The following is a 24,528-nucleotide window of genomic DNA, read 5'->3' on the forward strand; positions in this document are numbered from 1 at the left end:
TGACCCTGAATAAAAGCAAAATAAATCGCGAAAATCAGACTTTTAACAGCGAGTGGACATCAAAGTAAGAATGTATTGAAATTGCAGACTTTTTGATGTGTCTTTTGTATTCGTGGTCGGGTTGTTTTTGACTGTTCAACTCTGGCGATCAAAACTGATTAAATACATGTAACGCCGAATTTGACCACTAGAGGACGACAAAGCAACACTTATAGTTTTTGCTGTGTGTATTAACACTAAACCTTCTATTTTATTTATGTAACATAGATAATGGACTATATTTATGCAACATACACAATGGACTATATTTATGTAACATACACAATGGACAATATTTATGTAACATACACAATGGATATTATTTATGTAACATACACAATGGACAATAATTATGTAACATACACAATGGACATTCTTTTTGTAACATACACAATGGACAATATGTATGTAACATACACAATGGACATTATATACTTTTGTAATCTTTATATTTTCAGTCTTACAAACCTAAATGAAGGAAGACGTATAAAGAAATAAAACTGAGGAAGAAAATAATTCAAAAGAAGGAACATCAATCATCAACAAAACTTGGCTTCTGTTTCTTCATGCTGTTAACTATCTGTCGAGATGCACACATTGGGAACGAGTAGCGAGGGCCGAATAATGAATTTATTGACAGTGCAGTGTGAAAGCTGATGTGTTTACTTTATAAATAAGTAAACACAGTCTGCGGAGGCACTTTCTGAAGAAACATCCACATTTTGATGTCCGGCCCCTGAGACCTTGGGGTCTAGAAACTGCGGCCCTCTTAATTATGTAGTTGAATAGTGCATCCATCCATCCATTTTCTACCGCTTTTCCCTTTCGGGGTCACCAGGGGTGCTGGAGCCTATCTCAGCTGCATTCGGGCGGAAGGCGGCGTACACCCTGGACAAATCGCCACCTCATCGCAGGGCCAACACAGACAGACAGACAACATTCACACTCACATTAATATGAAATATATATTAACTATTAGTTAAGTGATTCTTTAGCGTACCACTAGATGGAGCCTGCGTACCATCTAGTGGTACGCTAAAGAATCACTTGATTAATATTTAAACACCGTGGTACTGTTCAAAATGATTGCAATGTTAGGGTGGACAAAAATATGAAATATATTTGTTGAATAAAACCTCTGCCTGGTTTTTAATGGATAAAGAGAGCGAGAGTGACATCTTCCTGTGTGTAACAGTGGTTATAGACTAATGGCTTCTGAAAAGACACTTACTTTAATGTTGGAGCAGGAACTATCCATCCGTCCATTTTCTACCGCTTGTCCCTCTCTCGGGGTCGCTGGAGCCTAATCATTTTGAAACAACGGTAATTGCTTCGAAATCTTAGAAGACGTTAGCAAAGGTGGGCTGTGCAAAACCCCGGAAATGATGTGACAAGCTGACCAATCACGGCTCTTTTTTTGTCAAACTTTATTTCAACAAAAAAAATGACACAAATAAAGTCAAACAATCAGAAAATGCAAGTACACATGTTTTTCAAAATATATACATGAACATATTTCTTCCCTTTAATTTTCCAACAGTCTTTACAAATTGAAGCAAAATAATTCATTAAAAAAAAGAACATACAAAAAAACATGAAACGTCCAAAGGATAAACATTTTGGAAAAAAAAAAAGAGTCATTACTATGGTTTTTATTTTGTCTTTGATGGAATTTGTCTTTATGTATTTTACAATTTGGGAAGATTTTTCAACCTTTTTGTTTTTGTCATCATTAGTGAACGCTGAAGCCAAGATAATATGTTTTTCTTATGTGCACGTGATCCGGTTTGATCAGTGTCAAAATAAAAGCACATGTTACGAAATAAACCAGGCATTACGCCCGCAGTTGGTCAAGCTGATGGTCTTGTAGTCCATTCCGGTCTTGTGTGGGTCTACAATCTTCGTCAGCTCTTTGGTCTTGCCCGTGGCGGACAACAAACGGAATTTATTGACAGAGACGTGACACAATGTGATGTTGATTACAAGCAGCGGTGATTCAAAGAAAGAGGAAATCCTCGTCATGATGTCAAGGTGATGAAACGTGAGCCCCGAATGATTCCATAGCAACCAACTTATTTTTCTAATCAAGCCACCAACAGCCAAATAAGAATCGATGGTATAACAAGAGAAGCAGTCGGATGAAGAAGAAAGCACATCTCCATCTCATCTCCAAGTGTGATGACGTGCCTCAGCCATGGAGACATCTCTCTGTGCACAAAGCATCCTGGAGGAAGAAGATGAGTCAGCACATTGCCAACAAACACACATGAATCCAAGTTGAACATCTTCTTCACACAAAGTCCCAAGAACATTTGGAGGTGCAAACAGTCCATGTGAGATAACTCACCGCGTCCCACTCAGCCTTCAGCCGGCATGTTCTCGGGGAGCTCGGCCCCGCCGTGGCGAGCTGTGGGACAAACGCACCGTGAGCCGGTTACTCCCGCTAAGCAAACACCTCACACTGGTGGAGGAAGAACATCCAGGAGGTGCCTCATCACTCACATCAGATCTTTGAGGGGTGACTTAGAAACATCAAGAAGCAGAGTGCTGATCTTCTACTTCCTGACTAGTATACTTTCTTGATGAGTCAGCAAACCTGAATGTGCACACTTGATGTCTCATTTGGTCGATCCTCATCATGAGGACTCATGTCAAAAGTTAGATATAAAGTGTGGCATATTGATGGACGGACACTCCGTCTTTTATTGTGAAAGTTGGGATTTTCAGGCTAAACTTGTCACAAACGTCTGCATCAGACCTTCATATGAGTGATGCTTCACCACGGCTTTGTTTCTTGCGGCTCAAAGAAAATATGTTTTACTTACGAGCTGGATCGTATTGGGCTGAAATGACAGAGAAACAAAAGGTGAAATGGACTTTTTCCTCACGTCAAGCTGTGTTTCTATTTGAGAGTGGGTGCTCTGTCTCTGTGGATCTTTGAGGAGGAGAAGAAGGAGGAGGAGAAAGGAAAAAAAGAAAAAAAGAATGAGACAAAGGGGAAGAAGAAGAAAAAGAGAAAGGACGAATAGAAAAATAAGAAAAAAGAAAGTGAAGAATGAAAGGAAAAAGAAGAAAAGAAGAAGAAAAACAACAATGACAAGTAAAAGAAGGAAATCTGTGTTCCTCACCTTGTCTGTGTCGCCTGACGAGGATGATGGCCGCCAGGAGGGCCGCCACAGCCACGACCGCCGCCGTGGTGCCGAGGGCGACGCTCCAGTGGTCTGTTGAGAGCAAAAAGCACAAGTGGAGTGACAAAGCATGAAGAGGAAACCTTCATGACTACTTTGCATGCAGACGTCAAGCGTTGTCATGGTGACACGGATCAATAACGGCGACACGGATCAATAACGGCGAAACGGATCAATAACGGCGACACGGATCAATAACGGCGACATCAATAACGGCGACATGGATCAATAACGGCGACACGGATCAATAACGGCGACACGGATCATAACGGCGACACGGATCATAACGGCGAGAAGGATCAATAACGGCGACACGGATTGATAACGGCGAGACGGATCAATAACTGCGACACGGATCAATAATGCCGACAGGGATAAATAATGGCGACACGGATAAATAACGGCGACATGGATCAATAACAGCAACACGGATCAATAATGCCGACACGGATCAATAACTGCGACACGGATCAATAACGGCGACACGGATCAATAACGGCGACACGGATCAATAATGGCGACACAGATTAATAATGGCGACACGGATCAATAACGGCCACAAGGATCAATAACGGCGACACGGATCAATAACAGCCACACAGATCAATAATGCCGACATGGATCAATAATGGGGACACGGATCAATAACGGCGACACGGATCAATAACGGCGACACTGATCAATAACGGCGACACGGATCAATAATGCCGACACGGATCAATAACGGCGACACGGATCAATAACGGCGACACGGATCAAAAATGGCAACATGGATCAATAACGGCCACACGGATCAATAACGGCCACACGGATCAATAACGGCCACACGGATCAATAACGGCGACACGGATCAATAACGGCGACACGGATCAATAACGGCCACACGGATCAATAACGGCCACACGGATCAATAACGGCCAGACGGATCAATAACGGCGACACGGATCAATAACGGCGACAGGTGGACTTGTGATAGGAAACATCTCCAACTAAATGTGTCTTTCTCACCTTCATGGCTTGCGTTGCTCAGGATGCTTCTTCTCTCCAGCTTGGTGACCAAGTCCTCCTTGACGCCAGACAGCTGGAACACACATTCGTACTTGCCCTCCACCTCGGCCGTCACCTCCACTTTCAGCTCCACCGACATCTGGAAGGTTCCGTCGTGGTTGGGGAGCAGCTCTCCGTGCTCCACGTCCTCGAAGATCTGCTCGCCGTCTTTCCTCCAAAACAGGTCGGCAAGGTCGGGGTAGAAACCTGTCGCCATGCAGGTGACCGGAGAGGACGGCGTCTTCTGGAGGAGGAACACCTCTGGAAGCTCTGCACAGGAAGTGATGTCACGTGTGGACAGAAGACAATGTGGGGAGAAGGTGTGAACGGAGGTGAAGATGGAGAGAAGGTGTGAACGGAGGTGAAGATGGAAAGAAAAGGACAAAAAGAAGATACAATGGAGAGGTGTGGACAGAGGTAAAATGGAGAGAAGTTGTGAACGGAAGTGAAAATGGAGAGAAGGTGTGAACGGAGGTGAAGATGGAGAGAAGGTGAGAATAAAGGTAAATATGGAAAGAAAGAGAATGAAGTTAAAGATGGAGAGAATGTGAGCATGAAGATGGAGAGAAAAAAGAGAATGAAGGGAAAGGTGGAGAGAAAAAAGAAAGAATGAAGGGGAAAAGAGAGAATGAAGGTAAAGATGGAGAGAAGGTGTGAGCGGAGGTAAAGATGGAAAGAAAGGGACAAAAAGAAGGTAAAGATGGAGAGAAGTTGTGAACGGAGGTGAAGATGGAGAGAAGGTGAGAATAAAAGTGAAGATGGAGAGAAATAAGAGAATAAAGGTAAATATGGAAAGAAAGAGAATGAAGGTAAAGATGGAGAGAATGTGAGCATAATGATGGAGAGAGAAAAACGAATGAAGGTAAAGGTGGAGAGAAAAAAGAAATAATGAAGGGGGAAAGAGAGAATGAAGGTAAAGATGGAGAGAAGGTGTGGGCGGAGGTAAAGATGGAAAGAAAGAAGAATGAAGGTAAAGATTGTGAGAAGAAAAAGAATGAAAGAAAAGATGAGAGAAAAAAGTGAATGAAAGTAAAGATGGAAAGAAAGAAGAGAATAAAGGTAAAGATTGAGAAAAAAATGAAGGTAAAGATGTAGAGAAGGTGGGAATAAAGGTAAGATGGAAAGAAAGAAGAGAGTAAAGGTAAAGATGGAAAGAAAGAAGAGAATAAAGGTAAAGATGGAGAGAAAGTGAGAATGAAAGTAAAGATGGAGAAAAGGTGAGAATAAAGGTAAAGATGGAAAGAAAATAGAGAATAAAGGTAAAGATCAAGAGAATGAAGGTAAAGATGGAAAGAAAGAAGAGAATAAAGGTAAAGATTGAGGAAAAAAATGAAGGTAAAGATGGAGAGAAAGAGAATGAAGGTAAAGTTGGAGAGAAGGTGAGAATAAAGGTAAAGATGGAGAAAAGGTGAGAATAAAGGTAAAGATGGAGAAAAGGTGAGAATAAAGGTAAAGATGGAGAAAAGGTGAGAATAAAAGTAAAGATGGAGAAAAGGTGAGAATAAAGGTAAAGATGGAAAGAAAGAAGAGAATAAAGGTAAAGATTAAGACAATGAAGGTAAAGATGGAAAGAAAGAAGAGAATAAAAGGTAACGATGGAGAAAAAGAAGAGAATGAATGTAAAGATGGAGAGAAGGTGAGAATGAAAGTAAAGATGGAGAGAAGGTGAGAATGAAAGTAAAGATGGAGAAAAGTGAGAAAGAGAAAAGTATAAAGAGATAGAGTGTAATGTCAGTAATGTTCCTATAGGGGGCGTGTTAACATGTTAAAAGGTGAAAGTACAAGGTGTGTTCCTACCTGTTCTCATTAGGACCTCCTTCCCATACTTCACATACTTCTTCAAGTAAGAAGGACATTCCTCAGTGAAGTAATACTTATTGTAGTCTATTAGATGTATGTCCTGGTCCCACTTGAGTTTGGAGGGGAAAGCTTGTTGTTTTGCTGCAGTAAATGTCCATGTCTTCATGTCCAACGATAGGAAATCTTCTCCATCATAACCTTCCTGACGCCAACCTTTAACTTCATCAGTCTCATCATTCCATTCACATCCATACATCCTCTGGACAATGTGAACACCTGAGAGACACAAAGTGTTGTAAAGCAGAGTGAAACACACACAATGTGTTTTATGTCGAATATTATGGGATGGACAGAGACAAGTGTCAGTGCAGTAATGTGTGTTTTTACTACAGTGTAAAAAGAGTACTTCAAATAGATTTGAATAGTAGAAAGTTCAAGATAAACAAACCTCCAGTTTGGTTGAAAAGTTTCTTAAGAATTTCAATGTTGCCTTTGTTGACTTGCTCCTGAACAACACCGATCTCTGTTTCTCTCTGCCAGTAGTTTGGATCCTCTTCTGTGATTTGGTTCATCCAGTCCTGTTTGGCTTCTGCTTTCCTGCTCTCGCTGTCATAGTGAAACACCTGGACTTCATCAACATAACCAACACTCACAAACTCTGGGAAGTTTGGAACTTGAGAGGACGAAGTGTAGAAATACTTCAGCGTGTGAATCACTGAAAGAAGAGCAACTTTTTATTATTTTGTGTCATGTTCAACAATCTTGCAGTGTGAATATTTGATGTCATTCAGTCTTCAGGCGGGTCTTAAAGTGAACATCAAACACTGCCAGACATCACAGTCTACAGTCCTAATGGTGTCTATGAAAAATACAACACAATAATAATATTACTAAAAACATTTTTAATAAGCCATTAGTTGATAGTTTGTACATTTTGAAAATAAAGGGTTTTTTTCTCTCCAATGGAGGATGAATTATGTCAAGTACAAATGTGTAGACGCCCAAAGTTGTACACAACCTCAACACACAGACTAATAACTACTTTCATTTCTCAATAAATATTTTTACATTTATGTCACAGGAGGTTAAGTAAATTGTTTAACCTTTAATAACAAGTTCGTATTTTTCAAAATTATTTGTATACATTTAAAAATGTGTTTAAGCATTTTGTTTGTCCTAATTAAAAGAAAAGACATCAATTATTTTCACATCATTTGCATGAGCTTTTTTTGGTGGGATATTATATGTTCAATAAATCCCATTCAAAGTTTAAACAAATGATAAAACACAATTAAAAAAATGGATGTATTTCAGGAGAATTTCCTCAGTCACAGTTAAATTAAAGATGACAGGAAAGTGAGTGAATTTGTTCAAGTTGAACAACAACGAAGATGAAAACAAGGAAGTGATTCATGTTATCTCAAAGTAAAAAATGTTAGGATTAAAACTAAATGACAGGTTATATTTTGTAAATAAATATGTTTCAAACGAATCATGATAAGGTAATAATAAGCTTGAATAAGATAAGAACGAGTAGAATTAATAAGTAGAAACTCACAGAATAAGTGAAGGCTCAAAGAGGATTTTTTTTTAATTTTTTTTTTAAAGGACTTACCAGGCGCCCCGCTGTGCATTTGCACGACCAGAAGACAGAATAAAAACAAGTTCATGATGTCAGCAGAAAATAAAAAAGATGTTTTCCACTTTTAATCCCGCAGAGAAAGACAAACCTGACTAACAACCAGGAAACACCAACAAGAAAGTGTCGAGGCTCTTTTAAGAATGCGCCACCTGAGCCAATGGGGAGTCAGCATTCTGTGACGTCATCGTTGATAGAGAGCGCCCCTTGTGGCCATGTTAGGTAAATGCTTGAGTTGCGTTTTCTGGGAAATCACGTGACCTGACAAGAACAACCGGCGCGTCAAGTTTGCAGACAAATATTCCTTATCAGAGGTTTGTTTTCTTCTAATGTTCACCAACTTATTCATTGGATAGTAAGAAAGAGGAAGGAAGATGACATTTAGAGTTGAACGTAATGAAAAGGTTGAACATCCAATCAGTGATCGTGTTATAGTCCTCTCAAGAAAGCACACAAATAATGATTGATTGGGCAGAAAGTGCGTCCCCACTTTTCTACTTTTTATTTCACTTCTGAATTTGAACCTCCATTATGTCTTCCAAGCGTAAGGCGTCCCTGGTGATGTAACGAGGCACGCTTCTGCCTTGCATGGGTTCGATTCCCGGACAAGGTTGCATCGAGGACAACCGCTCTTATAACTAACTTGAAAGCATTCATGCGATTGATTAAAGTGCTGAAAGTGGGGAAAAGTGTGAGGCAGACGCTTTTGGTGGGCAAATCGTCAAAGAATTAAAGGAAAGTGAAAGTGAAATTAGACACGGTGAAGCCAAACATTGACTGCTGTTATCTTTTTTCAATATTTTTGGATGCCACTGTCAAGTAAGGACATGTTGGCAAAAAACACTTACAAGCTCATTTGACTTTGACCCAATTAATGTTTTGAAAATGTGGACTATTTAATATAATATTACATACATTTTATTCATACAATAATAAAGTAATACGTTTGGGGATGTGTAATATTGTTTTGTCTGAATATACTGAATGTTTTCATCCTGGAATAGTTTTAATAAGTTGAGAAATGTGAAAGTAGTTGAGTGTGGAAAAAAATGATGCAGTATTAATAATAATAATAACAACAATGCTCTGCGGGTTGTCCGCAGATCTTGCCCCAAGTGGAGGAGTTCAAGTACCTCGGAGTCTTGTTCACGAGTGAGGGAAGAGTGGATCGTGAGATCGACAGGCGGATTGGTGCGGCGTCTTCAGTAATGCGGACGCTGTATCGATCTGGTGTGGTGAAGAAGGAGCTGAGCCGGAAGGCAAAGCTCTCAATTCACCGTTCGATCTACGTTCCCATCCCCACCTATGGTCATGAGCTTTGGGTTATGACCAAAAGGACAAGATCACGGGTACAAGCGGCCGAAATGAGTTTCCTGGACCCCGACTTAAACAAGTTGAAAAACGTATTCGGGTGTTACCATTTAGTGGTCAATTGTACGGAATATGTACTGTACTGTGCAATCTACTAAAAAAAAGTCTCAATCAATCAATCCTCCGCCGGGTGGCGGGGCTCTCCCTTAGAGATAGGGTGAGAAGCTCTGACATCCAGGGCGAGCTCCAAGTAAAGCCGCTGCTCTTCCACATCAAATTGTGAAATAATAAATAAACCATGAAATCAATAAATAATTAAATGATTCAATAATTGAATGTTGAAATAAATAATCCAATAATTAAATGTACATTTACATTAAATAAATCAATGACACAGTAACACATTTATGTATTTGTATACAAAAATCAATTAATGACAGTGACAAGTAATTATTTTTATTTTGTCTTATTTGACCAACTTTACAGTATCAAATAGAATCATTTTGGGGACTTGTTATGGTTTTGCGGAACTACTGTATTCATCACTGTGGCTTGTGCAGTTATACTTTTGACCATGAGACGGAGCAATTATAATCAAACATATTCTTTCAGGGATTTTTTTATTTTATTATTCTGTTAAATTATTTTTCTAAGGAAAAATAATGATTTATGTTATTTTTGTTTGTTTTATTTTTAAGACAAAAGTTATCCTGAATTTCAAAGGCAAAATTTAAAAAATGTCGTTAGCAATGCTGTTGCTAACGACGCCATTGAAGCTAACTTAGCTAAGGGACCTCGACAGAGCTATGCTAAAAACATTAGCTCGCCACCTAGCCAGCTCTCATCTGCTCATCAACACCGGTGCTCACCTGCGTTCCAGCGATCAACGGCACGACGAAGGACTTCACCCGATCATCGATGCGGTCGGCGGCCCGGAGACGGAGGAAGTCAACCCAGACAGGTGAGGACAGCGGTGCGGCGGCGGGCGTTGTAGCTTTTGACGACACCCCGGCCGCCATCAGAGTCGGCAAGAAACAAATATTTCCCCAAAGTTACGTACGTGACATGCACATAGCGGCACGCACGTACGGGCAAGCGATCAAATGTTTGAAAGACAAAACTGTACTCACGGTAGCGCGTCTGCTAGCCAACTCAAAGTCCTCCTGGTTGTGTTGCTGCAGCCGCCGCTAATACACGATCCCACCTACAGGTTTCTTCTTTGCAGTCTCCATTGTTAATTGAATAAATTGCAAAAGATTCACCAACATCGATGTCCAGAATACTGTGGAATTTTGCGATGAAAACAGAGCTGTTTGTATTGGGATACAATGGTCCGAATACTTCCGCTTCAACCCTTGACGTCACACGCTAACGTCATCATACCTAGACGTTTTCAACCGGAAGTTTCCCGGGAAATTTAAAATTGCACTTTAGTTAACCCGGCCATATTGGCATGTGTTGCAATGTTAAGATGTCATCATTGATATATAAACTATCAGACTGCGTGGTCGGTAGTAGTGGGTTTCAGTAGGCCTTTAACGTAGTTTGAACAGTTTCTTGAACTGGATCATATAAGTGCTTTGTTTGATTTCCTTGCTTAATACATTCCATAAATTAATTCTACATACGTAAATACAAAAAGGCTTAAGTCTTAAGACAAAACTTTTCATTTGGCCCGCCGAACAACACCCAAATAGGCTTGATGAAACCATTCAAAACAGGGTTGCTCATGTATGCAGTACCCCCGCCACCCCGCAGAGGGCCACAGCGATGCATGTGTGTCACAATGAAGCAGCAGTGGAGTCGAGGAAGATTGCACTATTGACCCCGAATAAAAGCTAAATAAATCGCGAAAATCAGACTTTTAACAGCGAGTGGACATCAAAGTAAGAATGTATTGAAATTGCAGAGTTTTTGATGTGTCTTTTGTATTCGTGGTCGGGTTGTTTTTGGCTGTTTAACTCTGGCGATCGAAACTGGTGAAATACATGTAACGCCGAATTTGACCACCAGAGGACGACAAAGCAACACTTATAGTTTTTGCTGTGTGTATTAACACTAAACCTTCTATTTTATTTATGTAACATACACAATGGACTACTCCTCTCTGAGCTGCCACCTTACCGTGGTAGAGGAGTTTGCGTGTCCCAATGATCCTAGGAGCTATGTTGTCCGGGGGTTTCTATGCCTCCTGGTAGGGTCTCCCAAGGCAAACTGGTCCTAGGTGAGGGATCAGACAAAGAGCAGCTCGAAGACCTCGATGAAGAACACAAACAAAGGACCCAGATTTCCCTCGCCCGGACGCGGGTCACCGGGGCCCCCCTCTGGAGCCAGGCCCGGAGGTGGGGCACGATGGCGAGCGCCTGGTGGCCGGGCCTGTCCCCATGGGGCCCGGCCGGGCACAGCCTGAAGAGGCAACGTGGGTCCCCCCTCCAATGGGCTCACCACCCATAGCAGGGGCCATAGAGGTCGGGTGCAGTGTGAGCTGGGCGGCAGCCGAGGGCAGGGCACTTGGCGGTCCGATCCTCGGCTACATAAGCTGGCTCTTGGGACGTGGAACGTCACTTCGCTGGGGGGGAAGGAGCCTGAGCTAGTGCGTGAGGTGGAGAAGTTCCGGCTAGATATAGTCGGACTCACTTCGACGCACAGCAAGGGCTCTGGAACCACTTCTCTTGAGAGGGGCTGGACTCTCTTCCACTCTGGCGTTGCCGGCAGTGAGAGGCGACGGGCTGGGGTGGCAATTCTTGTTGCCCCTCGGCTCAAAGCCTGCACGTTGGAGTTCAACCCGGTGGACAAGAGGGTAGCTTCCCTCCGCCTTCGGGTGGGGGGACGGGTCCTGACTGTTGTTTGCGTTTACGCGCCAAACAGCAGCTCAGAGTACCCACCCTTTTTGGATTCACTCGAGGGAGTACTGGAGAGTGCTCCCCCGGGTGATTCCCTCGTTCTACTGGGGGACTTCAACGCTCATGTTGGCAGCGACAGTGAAACCTGGAGAGGTGTGATTGGGAAGAATGGCCGCCCGGATCTGAACCCGAGTGGTGTTCTGTTATTGGACTTTTGTGCTCGTCACAGATTGTCGATAACAAACACCATGTTCAAACATAAGGGTGTCCATATGTGCACTTGGCACCAGGACACCCTAGGCCGCAGTTCTATGATCGACTTTGTAGTTGTGTCATCGGATTTGCGGCCTCATGTTTTGGACACTCGGGTGAAGAGAGGGGCGGAGCTTTCTACCGATCACCACCTGGTGGTGAGTTAGCTGCGATGGTGGGGGAGGATGCAGGACAGACCTGGCAGGCCCAAACGCATTGTGAGGGTTTGCTGGGAACGCCTGGCAGAGTCTCCTGTCAGAGAAAGTTTCAATTCCCACCTCCGGAAGAACTTTGAACATGTCACGAGAGAGGTGCTGGACATTGAGTCCGAGTGGACAATGTTCCGTACCTCTATTGTCGAGGCGGCCGATTGGAGCTGTGGCCGCAAGGTGGTTGGTGCCTGTCGTGGCGGTAATCCTAGAACCCGTTGGTGGACGCCGGCGGTGAGGGATGCCGTCAGGCTGAAGAAGGAGTCCTATCGGGTTCTTTTGGCTCATGGGACTACTGAGGCAGCAGACAGGTACCGACAGGCCAAGCGGTGTGCGGCTTCAGCGGTCGCGGAGGCAAAAACTCGGACATCGGAGGAGTTCGGGGAGGCCATGGAAAAAGACTTCCGGACGGCTTCGAAGCAATTCTGGACCACCATCCGCCGCCTCAGGAAGGGGAAGCAGTGCAGTGTCAACACCGTGTATGGTGGGGATGGTGCTCTGCTGACCTCGACTGCGGATGTTGTGGATCGGTGGAGGGAATACTTCGAAGACCTCCTCAATCCTACCAGCACGTCTTCCTATAAGGAAGCAGGGCCTGGGGAATCTGTGGTGGGCTCTCCTATTTCTGGGGCTGAAGTTGCCGAGGTAGTTAAAAAGCTCCTCGGTGGCAAGGCCCCGGGGGTGGATGAGATCCGCCCGGAGTTCCTTAAGGCTCTGGATGTTGTGGGGCTGTCTTGGTTGACAAGACTCTGCAACATCGCGTGGACATCGGGGGCGGTACCTCTGGATTGGCAGACCGGGGTGGTGGTTCCTCTCTTTAAGAAGGGGAACCGGAGGGTGTGTTCCAACTATCGTGGGATCACACTCCTCAGCCTTCCCGGTAAGGTCTATTCAGGTGTACTGGAGAGGAGGCTACGCCGGATAGTCGAACCTCGGATTCAGGAGGAACAGTGTGGTTTTCGTCCTGGTCGTGGAACTGTGGACCAGCTCTATACTCTCGGCAGGGTCCTTGAGGGTGCATGGGAGTTTGCCCAACCAGTCTACATGTGCTTTGTGGACTTGGAGAAGGCATTCGACCGTGTACCCCGGCAAGTCCTGTGGGGAGTGCTCAGAGAGTATGGGGTAACGGACTGTCTTATTGTGGCAGTTCGCTCCCTGTATAATCAGTGTCAGAGCTTGGTCCGCATTGCCGGCAGTAAGTCGGACACGTTTCCAGTGAGGGTTGGACTCCGCCAAGGCTGCCCTTTGTCACCGATTCTGTTCATAACCTTTATGGACAGAATTTCTAGGCACAGTCAGGGCGTTGAGGGGATCTGGTTTGGTGGCTGCAGGATTAGGTCTCTGCTTTTTGCAGATGATGTGGTCCTGATGGCTTCCTCCGGCCAAGATCTTCAGCTCTCACTGGATCGGTTCGCAGCCGAGTGTGAAGCGACTGGGATGGGAATCAGCACCTCTAAGTCCAAGTCCATGGTTCTCTCCCGGAAAAGGGTGGAGTGCCATCTCCGGGTTGGGGAGGAGATCTTGCCCCAAGTGGAGGAGTTCAAGTACCTCGGAGTCTTGTTCACGAGTGGGGGAAGAGTGGATCGTGAGATCGACAGGCGGATCGGTGCGGCGTCTTCAGTAATGCGGACGCTGTATCGATCCGTTGTGGTGAAGAAGGAGCTGAGCCGGAAGGCAAAGCTCTCGATTTACCGGTCGATCTACGTTCCCATCCTCACCTATGGTCATGAGCTTTGGGTCATGACCGAAAGGACAAGATCACGGGTACAAGCGGCCGAAATGAGTTTCCTCCGCCGAGTGGCGGGGCTCTCCCTTAGAGATAGGGTGAGAAGCTCTGTCATTCGGGGGGAGCTCAAAGTAAAGCCGCTGCTCCTCCACATGGAGAGGAGCCAGATGAGGTGGTTCGGGCATCTGGTCAGGATGCCACCCGAACGCCTCCCTAGGAAGGTGTTTCGGGCACGTCCGACCGGTAGGAGGCCACGGGGAAGACCCAGGACACGCTGGGAAGACTATCTCTCCCGGCTGGCCTGGGAACGCCTCGGGATCCCCCGGGAGGAGCTGGACGAAGTGGCTGGGGAGAGGGAAGTCTGGGCTTCCCTGCTTAAGCTGCTGCCCCCGCGACCCGACCTCGGATAAGCGGAAGAAGATGGATGGATGGATGGATGGATGGACACAATGGACTATATTTATGTAACATACACAATGGACAATATTTATGTAACATGCACAATGGATATTATTTATGTAACATACACAATGGACAATATGTATGTAACATACACAATGGACATTATATACTTTTGTAATCTTTATATTTTCAGTCTTACAAACCTAAATGAAGGAAGACGTATAAAGAAATAAAACTGAGGAAGAAAATCATTCAAAAGAAGGAACATCAATCATCAACAAAACTTGGCTTCTGTTTCTTCATGCTGTTAACTATCTGTCGAGATGCACACATTGGGAACGAGTAGCGAGGGCCGAATAATGACTTTATTGACAGTGCAGTGTGAAAGCTGATGTGTTTACTTTATAAATAAGTAAACACAGTCTGCGGAGGCACTTTCTAAAGAAACATCCACATTTTGATGTCCGGTCCCTGAGACCTTGGGGTCTAGAAACTGCGGCCCTCTTAATTATGTAGTTGAATAGCCCTGTCTTAAGTGTTGTACAAGCATACAAATGTTTAGATTAAATTGTCCTCTAAGGTTATATTTCTCTTCTTTAGTTGAGAAGAATTGGTGTACATTCTTGGTTAGTAGGTTATAGTTTGCTTTGTACATCATTTTAGCTGTTTGCAAATGCACCAAATCCTTGAATTTCAATGTTTTTGGATTCAACAAATAAAGGGTTTGTATGTTCTCTACATCCAACATTATGTATCATTTCAATGAATCTTTTTTGTAACACAGTTAGTGAATGAAGCGCACATTTGTTGTTATTTCCCCATATTTCTGCACAATAACTCAGATATGGTAACACGAGTGACCAGTAGGGAATATGGAGTGATTTTTGGTCCAGAACACTTGCATTAGTTTACGCTACTCGAGCGGTTTGGACTTCACTAATAATTGGCAACAAGCCAACCAGCTGTGTGCGCGTCTACGTGTCTATAAGTGCACTGGAGGCGCTGCTAACTACATTATCTGTCACTCTTTATAGTCTTTGTGCAGCTCTGAGTGTTTGTTATTTAAATATTCACCTAAGTTTGAAGCCAAGGTTAAGTTCAAGTTAAAGTACCAGTGATTGTCACACACACACACACACAAGGTGTGGCGAAATTATTCTCTGCATTTGACCCATCACCCTTGATCACCCCCTGGGAGGTGAGGGGAGCTGTGAGCAGCAGCGGTGGCCGCGCCTGGGAATCATTTTTGGTGATTTAACCCCCAATTCCAACCCTTGATGCTGAGTGCCAAGCAGGGAGGTAATGGGTCCCATTTTTACAGTCTTTGATATGACTCGGCCGGAGTTCGAACTCACAACCTACCGATCTCAGGGCGGACACTCTAACCACTCGGACACTGAGGTGTTAATACTGTATTGTCACCTTTGGCGAGGCAAGTTTTAAAGTTCCACCTTTATCGGTAGTTTTGAAGCCCAAATACCTCCATGTTGTGCTTCACACACCTTTTTTATTAACCACTAGAATTGCTGTTTTTTTGCCATTCTTCCTCACCACACTGTTTCTGCTTGTATGCGCTCTCCGTGTGCTCGTTGACACACAACATGTACCTTGACTCAACAACGTCACCACCGCGCGGCAGCATAAAAAAGTGCCAGACTTTTTCAAAGGCAGTAATCCATCCATCCATCCATTTCCTACCGCTTTTCCCTTTCGGGGTCACCAGGGGTGCTGGAGCCTATCTCAGCTGCATTCGGGCGGAAGGCGGGATACACCCTGGACAAGTCGCCACCTCATCGCAGGGCCAACACAGACAGACAGACAACATTCACACTCACATTAATATGAAATATATATTAACTATTAGTTAAGTGATTCTTTAGCGTACCACTAGATGGAGCCTGCGTACCATCTAGTGGTACGCTAAAGAATCACTTGATTAATATTTAAACACCGTGGTACTGTTCAAAATGATTGCAATGTTAGGGTGGACAAAAATATTAAATATATTTGTTGAATAAAACCTCTGCCTGGTTTTTAATGGATAAAGAGAGCGAGAGTGACATCTTCCTGTGTGTAACAGTGGTTATAGACTAATGGCTTCCGAAAAGACACTTACTTTAATGTTGGAGCAGGAACTATCCATCCGTCCATTTTCTACCGCTTGTCCCTCTCGGGGTCGCTGGAGCCTAATCATTTTGAAACAACGGTAATTGCTTCGAAATCTTAGAAGACGTTAGCAAAGGTGGGCTGTGCAAAACCCCGGAAATGATGTGACAAGCTGACCAATCACGGCTCTTTTTTTGTCAAACTTTATTTCAACAAAAAAAATGACACAAATAAAGTCAAACAATCAGAAAATGCAAGTACACATATTTTTCAAAATATATACATGAACATATTTTTTCTCTTTAATTTCCCAACAGTCTTTACAAATTGAAGCAAAACAATTCATTAAAAAAAAGAACATACAAAAAAACATGAAACGTGCAAAGGATAAACATTTAGGGGGAAAAAAAGTCATTACTATGGGTTTTTTTGTGTCTTCGATGGAATTTGTCTTTATGTCTTTTACAATGTGGGAAAATTTCACAACGTTTTTGTTAGAGATGTCCGATAATGGCTTTTTTGCCGATATCCGATATTGTCCAACTTTTAATTACCGATTCCGATATCGATATATACAGTCGTGGAAGTAACCCATTATTATGCCTAATTTTGTTGTGATGCCCCGCTGGATGCATTAAACAATGTAACAAGGTTTTCCAAAATAAATCAACTCAAGTCATGGAAAAAAAATGCCAACATGGCACTGCCATATTTATTATTGAAGTCACAAAGTGCATTTTTTTTTTTTTAACATGCCTCAAAACAGCAGCTTGGAATTTGGGACATGCTCTCCCTGAGAGAGCATGAGGAGGTTGAGGTGGGCGGGGTTGGGGGGCGGGGTGGAGGTGGGAGGGGAGGGTAGCAGGGGTGTATATTGTAGCATCCCGGTTTATGTTTATGTTGTGTTACAGTGCGGATGTTCTCCCGAAATGTGTTTGTCATTCTTGTTTGGTGTGGGTTCACAGTGTGGCGCATATTTGTAACAGTGTTAAAGTTGTTTCTACGGCCACCCTCAGTGTGACTTGTATGCCTGTTGACCAAGTATGCAGGCATTCACTTGTGTGTGTGAAAAGCCGTAGGTATTGTGTGATTGGGCTGGCACGCAAAGGAAGTGCCTTGAAGGTTTATTGGCGCTCTGTACTTCTCCATACGTCCGTGTACCACTCCGTACGGCGTTGTTTTAAAAAGTCATAAATTTTACTTTTTGAAAGAGATACCGATCATTTCCGATATTACATTTTAAAGCTTTTATCGGCAGCCTGATATTATCGGACATCTCTACTTTTTCTTTTTGTCATCATTAGTGAATGCTGATGCTAAGATAATATATTTTTATGTGCACGCGATCCGGTTTGATCAGTGTCAAAATAAAAGCATACAACGCTCGCAGTTGGTCAAGCTGATGGTCTTGTAGTCCATTCCGGTCTTGTGCGTGTCTACAAACTTCGTCAGCTCTTTGGTCTTGCCCGTGGCGGACAACAAACGGAATTTATTGACAGAGATGTGACACAATGTGATGTTGATTACAAGCAGCGGTGATTCAAAGAAAGAGGAAATCCTCGTCATGATGTCAAGGTGATGAAACGTGAGCCCCGAATGATTTCATAGCAACCAACTTATTTTTCTAATCAAGCCACCAACAGCCAAATAAGAATCGATGGTATAACAAGAGAAGCAGTCGGATGAAGAAGAAAGCACATCTCCATCTCATCTCCAAGTGTGATGACGTGCCTCAGCCATGGAGACATCTCTCTGTGCACAAAGCATCCTGGAGGAAGAAGATGAGTCAGCACATTGCCAACAAACACACATGAATCCAAGTTGAACATCTTCTTCACACAAAGTCCCAAGAACATTTGGAGGTGCAAACAGTCCATGTGAGATAACTCACCGCGTCCCACTCAGCCTTCAGCCGGCATGTTCTCGGGGGGCTCGGCCCCGCCGTGGCGAGCTGTGGGACAAACGCACCGTGAGCCGGTTACTCCCGCTAAGCAAACACCTCACACTGGTGGAGGAAGAACATCCAGGAGGTGCCTCATCACTCACATCAGATCTTTGAGGGGTGACTTAGAAACATCAAGAAGCAGAGTGCTGATCTTCTACTTCCTGACTAGTATACATTCTTGATGAGTCAGCAAACCTGAATGTGCACACTTGATGTCTCCTTTGGTCGATCCTCATCATGAGGACTCATGTCAAAAGTTAGATATAAAGTGTGGCATATTGATGGACGGACACTCCGTCTTTTATTGTGAAAGTTGGGATTTTCAAGCTAAACTTGTCACAAACGTCTGCATCAGACCTTCATATGAGTGAAGCTTCACCACGGCTTTGTTTCTTGCGGCTCAAAGGAAATATGTTTTACTTACGAGCTGGATCGTATTGGGCTGAAATGACAGAGAAACAAAGGTGAAATTGACTTTTTCCTCACGTCAAGCTGTGTTTCTATTTGAGAGTGGGTGCTCTGTCTCTGTGGATCTTTGAGGAGGAGAAGAAGGAGGAGGAGAAAGGAAAAAAGGGGAAAAAAATGAGAAAAAGGGGAATAAGAAGAAAAAGAGAAAGTACGAAAGAAGAAAAATAAGAAAAAGAAAGTGAAGAATGAAAGGAAAAAGAAGAAAAGAAGAAGAAAAACAACAATGACAAGTAAAAGAAGGAAATCTGTGTTCCTCACCTTGTCTGTGTCGCCTGACGAGGATGATGGCCGCCAGGAGGGCCGCCACAGCCACGACCGCCGCCGTGGTGCCGAGGGCGACGCTCCAGTGGTCTGTTGAGAGCAAAAAGCACAAGTGGAGTGACAAAGCATGAAGAGGAAACCTTCATGACTACTTTGCATGCAGACGTCAAGCGTTGTCATGGTGACACGGATCAATAACGGCAACACGGAACAATAACGGTGACACGAAACAATAACGGCGACACGGATCAATAACGGCCACACGGATCAATAACGGCGACACGGATCAATAACGGCCACAAGGATCAACAACGGCCACACGGATCAATAACGCCGACACGGATCAATAACGCCGACACGGATCAATAACGGCCACACGGATCAATAACGGCCACACGGATCAATAACGGCCACACGGATCAATAACGGCGACACGGATCAATAACGGCGACACGGATCAATAACGGCCACACGGATCAATAACGGCCACACGGATCAATAACGGCCACACGGATCAATAACGGCGACACGGATCAATAATGCCGACACGGATAAATAACGGCGACACGTATCAGTAACGGCCACACGGATCAATAATGGCGACACGGATCAATAACGGCGACACGGATCAATAACGGCGACACGGATCAATAACGGCAACACGGATCAATAACGGCGACACGGATCAATAACGGCGACACGGATCAATAATGGCGACACGGATCAATACTGGCGACACGGATCAATAATGGCTACATGGATCAATAACGGCGACACGGATCAATAATGGCGACACGGATCAATAACGGCGACAGGTGGACTTGTGATAGGAAACATCTCCAACTAAATGTGTCTTTCTCACCTTCATGGCTTGCGTTGCTCAGGATGCTTCTTCTCTCCAGCTTGGTGACCAAGTCCTCCTTGACGCCAGACAGCTGGAACACACATTCGTACTTGCCCTCCACCTCGGCCGTCACCTCCACTTTCAGCTCCACCGACATCTGGAAGGTTCCGTCGTGGTTGGGGAGCAGCTCTCCGTGCTCCACGTCCTCGAAGATCTGCTCGCCGTCTTTCCTCCAAAACAGGTCGGCTAAGTCGGGGTAGAAACCTGTCGCCATGCAGGTGACCGGAGAGGACGGCGTCTTCTGGAGGAGGAACACCTCTGGAAGCTCTGCACAGGAAGTGATGTCACGTGTGGACAGAAGACAACGTGGAGAGAAGGTGTGAACGGAGGTGAAGATGGAGAGAAGGTGTGAACGGAGGTGAAGATGGAAAGAAAAGGACAAAAAGAAGATACAATGAGAGGTGTGAACAGAGGTAAAATGGAGAGAAGTTGTGAACGGAAGTGAAAATGGAGAGAAGGTGTGAACGGAGGTGAAGATGGAGAGAAGGTGAGAATAAAGGTAAATATGGAAAGAAAGAGAATGAAGTTAAAGATGGAGAGAATGTGAGCATGAAGATGGAGAGAAAAAAGAGAATGAAGGGAAAGGTGGAGAGAAAAAAGAAAGAATGAAGGGGAAAAGAGAGAATGAAGGTAAAGATGGAGAGAAGGTGTGAGCGGAGGTAAAGATGGAAAGAAAGGGACAAAAAGAAGGTAAAGATGGAGAGAAGTTGTGAACGGAGGTGAAGATGGAGAGAAGGTGAGAATAAAAGTGAAGATGGAGAGAAATAAGAGAATAAAGGTAAATATGGAAAGAAAGAGAATGAAGGTAAAGATGGAGAGAATGTGAGCATAATGATGGAGAGAGAAAAACGAATGAAGGTAAAGGTGGAGAGAAAAAAGAAATAATGAAGGGGGAAAGAGAGAATGAAGGTAAAGATGGAGAGAAGGTGTGGGCGGAGGTAAAGATGGAAAGAAAGAAGAATGAAGGTAAAGATTGTGAGAAGAAAAAGAATGAAAGAAAAGATGAGAGAAAAAAGTGAATGAAAGTAAAGATGGAAAGAAAGAAGAGAATAAAGGTAAAGATTGAGAAAAAAATGAAGGTAAAGATGTAGAGAAGGTGGGAATAAAGGTAAGATGGAAAGAAAGAAGAGAGTAAAGGTAAAGATGGAAAGAAAGAAGAGAATAAAGGTAAAGATGGAGAGAAAGTGAGAATGAAAGTAAAGATGGAGAAAAGGTGAGAATAAAGGTAAAGATGGAAAGAAAATAGAGAATAAAGGTAAAGATCAAGAGAATGAAGGTAAAGATGGAAAGAAAGAAGAGAATAAAGGTAAAGATTGAGGAAAAAAATGAAGGTAAAGATGGAGAGAAAGAGAATGAAGGTAAAGTTGGAGAGAAGGTGAGAATAAAGGTAAAGATGGAGAAAAGGTGAGAATAAAGGTAAAGATGGAGAAAAGGTGAGAATAAAGGTAAAGATGGAGAAAAGGTGAGAATAAAAGTAAAGATGGAGAAAAGGTGAGAATAAAGGTAAAGATGGAAAGAAAGAAGAGAATAAAGGTAAAGATTAAGACAATGAAGGTAAAGATGGAAAGAAAGAAGAGAATAAAAGGTAACGATGGAGAAAAAGAAGAGAATGAATGTAAAGATGGAGAGAAGGTGAGAATGAAAGTAAAGATGGAGAGAAGGTGAGAATGAAAGTAAAGATGGAGAGAAGGTGAGAATGAAAGTAAAGATGGAGAAAAGTGAGAAAGAGAAAAGTATAAAGAGATAGAGTGTAATGTCAGTAATGTTCCTATAGGGGGCGTGTTAACATGTTAAAAGGTGAAAGTACAAGGTGTGTTTCTACCTGTTCTCATTAGGACCTCCTTCCCATACTTCACATACTTCTTCAAGTAAGAAGGACATAGCTCAGTGTAGTAATACTTATAGTTGTCTATTAGATGTATGTCCTGGTCCCACTTGAGTTTGGTGGGGAAAGCTTGTTGTTTTGCTGCGGTATATGTCCATGTCTTCATGTCCAACGATATGAAATCTTCTCCATCATAACCTTCCTGACGCCAACCTTTAACTTCATCAGTCTCATCATTCCATTCACATCCTGACATCCACTGGACAATGTGAACACCTGAGAGACACAAAGTGTTGTAAAGCAGAGTGAAACACACACAATGTGTTTTATGTCGAATATTATGGGATGGACAGAGACAAGTGTCAGTGCAGTAATGTGTGTTTTTACTACAGTATAAAAAGAGTACTTCAAATAGATTTGAATAGTAGAAAGTTCAAGATAAACAAACCTCCAGTTTGGTTGAAACGCTTCTTAAGAATTTCAATGTTGACTTTGTTGACTTGCTCCTGAACAACACCGATCTCTGTTTCTCTCTGCCAGTAGTTTGGATCCTCTTCTGTGATTTGGTTCATCCAGTCCTGTTTGGCTTCTGCTTTCCTGCTCTCGCTGTCATAGTGAAACACCTGGACTTCATCAACATAACCAACAATCACAAACTCTGGGAAGTTTGGAACTTGAGAGGACGCAGTGTGGAAATACTTCAGCGTGTGAATCACTGAAAGAAGAGCAACTTTTTATTATTTTGTGTCATGTTCAACAATCTTGCAGTGTGAATATTTGATGTCATTCAGTCTTCAGGCGGGTCTTAAAGTGAACAACAAACACTGCCAGACATCACAGTCTACAGTCCTAATGGTGTCTATGAAAAATACAACACAATAATAATGTTACTAAAAAAAATGTAATAAGCCATCTGTTGACAGTTTGTACATTTTGAAAATAAAGGTATTTTTTTTCTCCAATGGAGGATGAATTATGTCAAGTACAAATGTGTAGACGCCCAAAGTTGTACACAACCTCAACACACAGACTAATAACTACTTTCATTTCTCAATAAATATTTTACATTTATGTCATAAGAGGTTAAGTAAATTGTTTAACCTTTAATAACAAGTTTGTATTTTTCAAAATTACTTGTATACATTTAAACATTTATTTAAGCATTCTGTTTGTCCTAATTAAAAGAAAAGACATCAATTATTTTCACATCATTTGCATGAACTTTTTTTGGTGGGATGTTATATGTTCAATAAATCCCATTCAAAGTTTAAACAAATGATAAAACACAATTAAAAAAATGGATGTATTTCAGGAGAATTTCCTCAGTCACAGTTAAATTAAAGATGACAGGAAAGTGAGTGAATTTGTTCAAGTTGAACAACAACGAAGATGAAAACAAGGAAGTGATTCAAAGTAAAAAATGTTAGGATTAAAAATAAATGGCAGGTTATATTTTGTAAATAAATATGTTTCAAACGAATCATGATAAGGTAATAATAAGCTTGAATAAGATAAGAACGAGTAGAATTAATAAGTAGAAACTCACAGAATAAGTGAAGGCTCAAAGAGGATTTTTTTTTTTTTTTTTTTTAAAGGACTTACCAGGCACCCCGCTGTGCATTTGCACGACCAGAAGACAGAATAAAAACAAGTTCATGATGTCAGCAGAAAATAAAAAGATGTTTTCCACTTTTAATCCCGCAGAGAAAGACAAACCTGACTAACAACCAGGAAACACCAACAAGGAAGTGTCGAGGCTCTTTTAAGAATGCGCCACCTGAGCCAATGGGGAGTCAGCATTCTGTGACGTCATCGTTGATTGAGAGCGCCCCTTGTGGCCATGTTGGGTAAATGCTTGACCTGACAAGAACAACCGGCGCGTCAAGTTTGCAGATACATTTCTTTATCAGAGGTTTGTTTTCTTCTAATGTTCACCAACTTATTCATTGGATGAAAGAAAGAGGAAGGAAGATGACATTTGGAGTTAAAAGTAATGAAAAGGTTGAGCATCCAATCAGTGATCGTGTTAGTGTAACAGATAGAAAAAGGAAACAGCATTTTTTGGTATTTTGTTATTTTATATTATTGTTATTAATTTCACCAAAATCCGTCACATGATGTGTTTCAGTTTCTTTTTACTTTAAAAATGGATTACCAGTAATATAATTCAAGGTTTTGTGGATTTATTTATGTATTTCTTTTATATTTACAAATCTGAGCTTTTATTTTGAAAGTTTGAGGATATGACGGTGCGTAGCTTCCTTTCCCTCAAGTCTGCTGTCCCTCGCTGGGAGAGGTATGTTGTTTTGCTCTGGGATTAACAAATTATATTTCTTGAGTTTAAATGCAAAATTAACGGAAGAATGTTGATGTGCAAAAGTTTCGAGATGTGTTTATGGAGGTCTTTGTGTAGTGTTGTGTTTTAAAGAGCCATTTTGAGCGAGAGAAGGAGAGTTTGTTTCACCGAGACTTTTCTCTGTATATGCGTGAGTGAGTGAGCACGTGTGTGTGTGTGGGGGGGGGTCCTCCATGTTGTAGCCTACATGCTCAATGTATTTTATTT

General features: G+C 42.7%; 2 protein-coding genes across 2 annotated transcripts; both read right to left on the reverse strand.

Annotated features, from left to right (window-relative positions):
- Positions 1-1,449: 1,449 nt before the first annotated feature.
- On the reverse strand, positions 1,450-7,831 carry LOC133606163 (class I histocompatibility antigen, F10 alpha chain-like). Its single transcript, XM_072913302.1, has 8 exons — positions 7,690-7,831; positions 6,523-6,789; positions 6,072-6,350; positions 4,236-4,544; positions 3,168-3,260; positions 2,865-2,882; positions 2,387-2,446; positions 1,450-2,263 (listed from the first exon to the last, which is right to left on the reverse strand). Exons 1-7 carry the CDS (start codon positions 7,742-7,744, stop codon positions 2,397-2,399), a joined length of 1,071 nt encoding a protein of 356 aa, XP_072769403.1. The 5' UTR covers positions 7,745-7,831; the 3' UTR covers positions 1,450-2,263; positions 2,387-2,396.
- A 10,186-nt stretch (positions 7,832-18,017) lies between these two features.
- On the reverse strand, positions 18,018-23,713 carry LOC133606162 (class I histocompatibility antigen, F10 alpha chain-like). The gene is made up of 8 exons (XM_072913303.1): positions 23,568-23,713; positions 22,414-22,680; positions 21,963-22,241; positions 20,099-20,407; positions 19,234-19,326; positions 18,932-18,949; positions 18,454-18,513; positions 18,018-18,330 (listed from the first exon to the last, which is right to left on the reverse strand). The coding sequence occupies exons 1-7, from the start codon at positions 23,620-23,622 to the stop codon at positions 18,464-18,466; spliced, it is 1,071 nt and encodes a 356-aa protein (XP_072769404.1). The 5' UTR covers positions 23,623-23,713; the 3' UTR covers positions 18,018-18,330; positions 18,454-18,463.
- Positions 23,714-24,528: the final 815 nt, after the last annotated feature.

Source organism: Nerophis lumbriciformis, linkage group LG05, assembly GCF_033978685.3.
Source record: "Nerophis lumbriciformis linkage group LG05, RoL_Nlum_v2.1, whole genome shotgun sequence".
NCBI lineage: Eukaryota > Metazoa > Chordata > Actinopteri > Syngnathiformes > Syngnathidae > Nerophis > Nerophis lumbriciformis.